Raw genomic sequence first — 3711 nt, forward strand, 5'->3', positions numbered from 1 at the left:
GAAAAATAAGAGTTGTAGAACTTATTGAAAACTCAAGACAGCCATAACATTATGTTTTTTTACAAGTGTATGTAAACTTTTGACCACAACTGTATGTATTTAGTCTGCCCAGAGACGCTGTCTGCCACGTAGGATTTTAAAAACTTGCGGCCCCTTCCATCTTTTAAGTTGCCCGTACCAGAGTGAACCCATTTGTACAGATCTAATCTGTAGCTCTGAGCTTTAATAAATCTCTAACACGTACCTGTGTGTCACTGGACCAGTCTGTAGGTGATGTACCTTCCAGCAGTTTCACTGGGTCGGATGATCTTCACCACCTGGAGACGTTCATGAAACACGAGTCGGTCAAACAATCAGTGGACCATTTAGAATAAACATCTCAAAGTACTGACTGGACTCTATTGTGAGACGTCACGCTCGGTACGTGTTGTGAGTCTCGGCCACTACTACATCAAGTAGTGGTTTAATGTCTTTAAACAGTTGTTTCACAGCTCTAACTTTTGAAACGGGGGCATCTTACAGCCTTGTTTAGTCTTGACACAGTTTGTATTTACCTGTCCTCTTTTCAAGCCAAAGTAGCGAGCCACGGGGTCTCCAGCCTGAATCCTGGGTAACTGACTTTCCTTTAATTTACTGAAGTCATCAAGTTAAGGACAACAAAAGCATGAATACTTCACAGAAATTTTAACTCAATGCCTAAACCACAGGACAGGACTTGTTAGTTTTTTCTTTCCACTGTAATATGCTGCTCAATCAGAATGGGAGGCTGTGRCGAAGTGAAGAATCTGTCAGCTTTAGATACCTTTAATATTATACAAACATGTTTTTGTATAGTTCCAAGACTGTTGTTGTGAGCTGGTGCTACATAAATAAACAGGAGTGAAATAAATTGATAAGGATACTATCTTGCTAGAAGTTCAGTCACTTCCTCCTTCGTCATGACGATGTGCTCAGGTACAAGCTGAAAGAGGACAAAGGAGAAGTGAAGGCACCATTGTTTGCTGTTCATTAAAATAAATAAATAAATAAATCAGAAGACACCGGGTTATTTACCTCGTGCTCTGTGATGTTAATAAGCAGCTCCTGCTGGAGAAACTGCTCCAGGATGTACTTAGGTGCCATGTCCACCAAAGACTGTCAGATAATTCAGATTAAACTGTCAGACACACAAAAAAACTTCCAGGACACGAGTGTTTTAGGAGTTTTTTTAATTACAAGTGCTCACCTGTTTTGCTGAAGGTGTCATGCCCATTTGAACAACAATGATGGCTCTTGTGATGTTCTCCTCCTGCATCCTCTGACAGTACATCTTAATAGTTTTAATTCCCACCTTGGGCTCCTCTGGTAGGGACACAGACACACAATAACAGGTTATATAAACTTATAATATTCATACATACTGACTTTAATTACTTGTTTGTTTGTTTTTTCAAAACTATAGCAAGCAACACAACACGGACAATTGTGTTTCTTCCAAAGGGAGACCAACAAAGAAAGTTTGAGAATTATTTATAACTGAAGCAAATGTCTGTCAAATAAAGTCTATTGTTCCAGCTACTCAGGGAGTAAGAGCTGTACAAATATTAAAAATTGGGATCAATTCACACAACCAAGATTTATGTATTTTTATAGGTCTGTGCAACATTACTTAATAAATAAGCATCTTCTAAAACTGTCAATGTTAAACAAATGGACTTAAAAAAACAATATAAAACAACATAAATAAAATATAGTCAATATAAATAAGAACCTTGAAAGATCCATAGTTTTGCTAAAAACTAAACAGTTGCTCATATTTTTACACTATAAGTAAACAGAACATGTACAGGTAAACATACCGGGAAAGAAAACAAACATTTGGTCTGTGGGGTCATCATTATGCGCCACCAGCACTGTGAGATCTGTCCGCCTGGGGCGACCTTCGCTCGGTTTGTCTCCAAATTGGCTCTTGAACTCGTCCAGAGTCTGGTCCAACTCGTCCTGGGTCACCAGGTAGCCTCGATCATGGCAGAGCTGAGAGAGTCAAAATCACACATTGTACAAAAATAAAAAATAAAGTCACATCATCCTTACTGAGCTGGGACATTATGGCAGGCCATTCTAACATAAAATTGTCTGATGATTTGTAATTACATTCTAGATATTTAAAAATAAGTACTGACAAGGAAAAACTGTATTTTGACCATCCTGAATGGTAATTTGATATAGCTGCATTTACATTCTGACTACAAACAATAACAAAACAATAAAACACAGATATTATAGCAAACAGGAAACAAGTTGAATACAAGTCTACAACAGAAAACAAGTCACAATATTCCAAATAAGTATATGACTTGACATGTATCAATTTCAGATATCTGGGATGTGTTGTGAATCCGGTTTAATGTCAAAATGGTCTGCCATAAGTGTGGTGAAGCCGATTTTATGTTAAAACGGCCTGTCAAAGTACATATTCCAGACATCATGCTAAAACTTTGATTTTTTCCGTTACAGAACGTGAGGAAAGTGAAACTCTGTGTCTATTTGTTCTTCTTTACAGCTGTGGTGTTAGCTGCTGCGATTTTACAATAAATGTTAAAACATTCATTGCAGGTCAAAAAAGACATTGGCGTGTCTTTGTGTAATTTTATTTTTTATTATGTTTTTATTTGTCTCTCTTTTTCTTGGATATGAACCAGGATTCTGTGTCCTTAGTAAAGCTTGAAATGGAAAAAAAATGAAAACGTAAACACGCGAAACAGAACAAAAACACGGAGTTAGCATCCTGGTTGATGTTGTTTAAGCTAAATGATTAGCTAAGAAGCTAAAGAAGGCGCACGGACGCACCTGCATGATGGTTTTACGGATCTTCCACAACCTGTATGTTTCCTCCTCGTCATCCATGTCCTTCTAAATAATTTATCTACACAAGTTTTGCTCGGAAATTGACTTTTTTCCTGTATAAATTCGCCACTTGCGGTCTAACACACGACGCACATTTCTCGTTCAACCGACACAGACTGATGATGTCACGGAGAGGCTCTCCAGGGCGTTATCATGTGACCTTTCATGGTCGAAGTGAGCAGCCATCTTATGCAGGGCAAGGACTGTGCTTTATTACTGAGTCTGGATTTGTATGGAGGTTATTTTGTTTTTCTGCTGAAATTAAATAATTATGTGCTTGTCGGTCCTTCGCAGTGGTTTGTCCATGCTGAGAGAGTTTTCCAGAGGTCCCATGTCGGCAATATACGGAGCCCGTGAGGTGACATAGGAGATTTTTTTTTCTTTTGCGTTCCCACGCAAAAGTCATTTATCACTGTTGTGCCTGCCGGTTTAACAACAAATTCACATGTTCACCATTAGCGAGTTAGCCTACTGCTTTAATTCAGCTTTAGAATGAGTATATCACACAACTACGCATGGAAGTATATCATATGCCGATATTTTAACCCAGTGCAGCCATGCAACATCAATGTCAATGTCACGAACTGTGGCGACTTATCCTTTTTTGGTAATGGGATATTTCAAAATAAAAGTCTGATTTGATTCAGTTCATATTCAAAACAAACTTTTGCATGGGAACGTAAAACAATACTGCGAGGGAACGCAAAGGTATTGCGAGGTAACGCAAAAGTGTTGCGAGGGAACGCAAAGGTATTGCAAGGTAACGCAAAAGTGTTGCGAGGGAACGCAAAGGTATTGCAAGGTAACGCAAAAGTGTTGCGAGGG

The 3711-nt window shown here is 38.6% G+C and overlaps 1 protein-coding gene across 1 annotated transcript in view; it reads right to left on the reverse strand.

Annotated features, from left to right (window-relative positions):
• Positions 1-3016, reverse strand: part of polr2eb (RNA polymerase II, I and III subunit E, b) — a 6154-nt gene extending 3138 nt beyond the window's left edge. The window contains exons 1-7 of the mRNA XM_014028584.1: positions 2830-3016; positions 1839-2013; positions 1226-1341; positions 1054-1134; positions 903-961; positions 555-633; positions 245-317 (exon numbers count right to left, since the gene is read on the reverse strand). Of these exons, the coding sequence (XP_013884038.1) occupies positions 252-317; positions 555-633; positions 903-961; positions 1054-1134; positions 1226-1341; positions 1839-2013; positions 2830-2886 (633 nt within the window). The 5' untranslated portion in view covers positions 2887-3016 and the 3' untranslated portion in view covers positions 245-251. The remainder of the gene's footprint in view (positions 1-244; positions 318-554; positions 634-902; positions 962-1053; positions 1135-1225; positions 1342-1838; positions 2014-2829) is intronic.
• Positions 3017-3711: the final 695 nt, after the last annotated feature.

This window comes from Austrofundulus limnaeus, unplaced genomic scaffold, assembly GCF_001266775.1.
Source record: "Austrofundulus limnaeus strain Quisiro unplaced genomic scaffold, Austrofundulus_limnaeus-1.0 Scaffold786, whole genome shotgun sequence".
NCBI classification, from domain to species: Eukaryota; Metazoa; Chordata; class Actinopteri; order Cyprinodontiformes; family Rivulidae; genus Austrofundulus; species Austrofundulus limnaeus.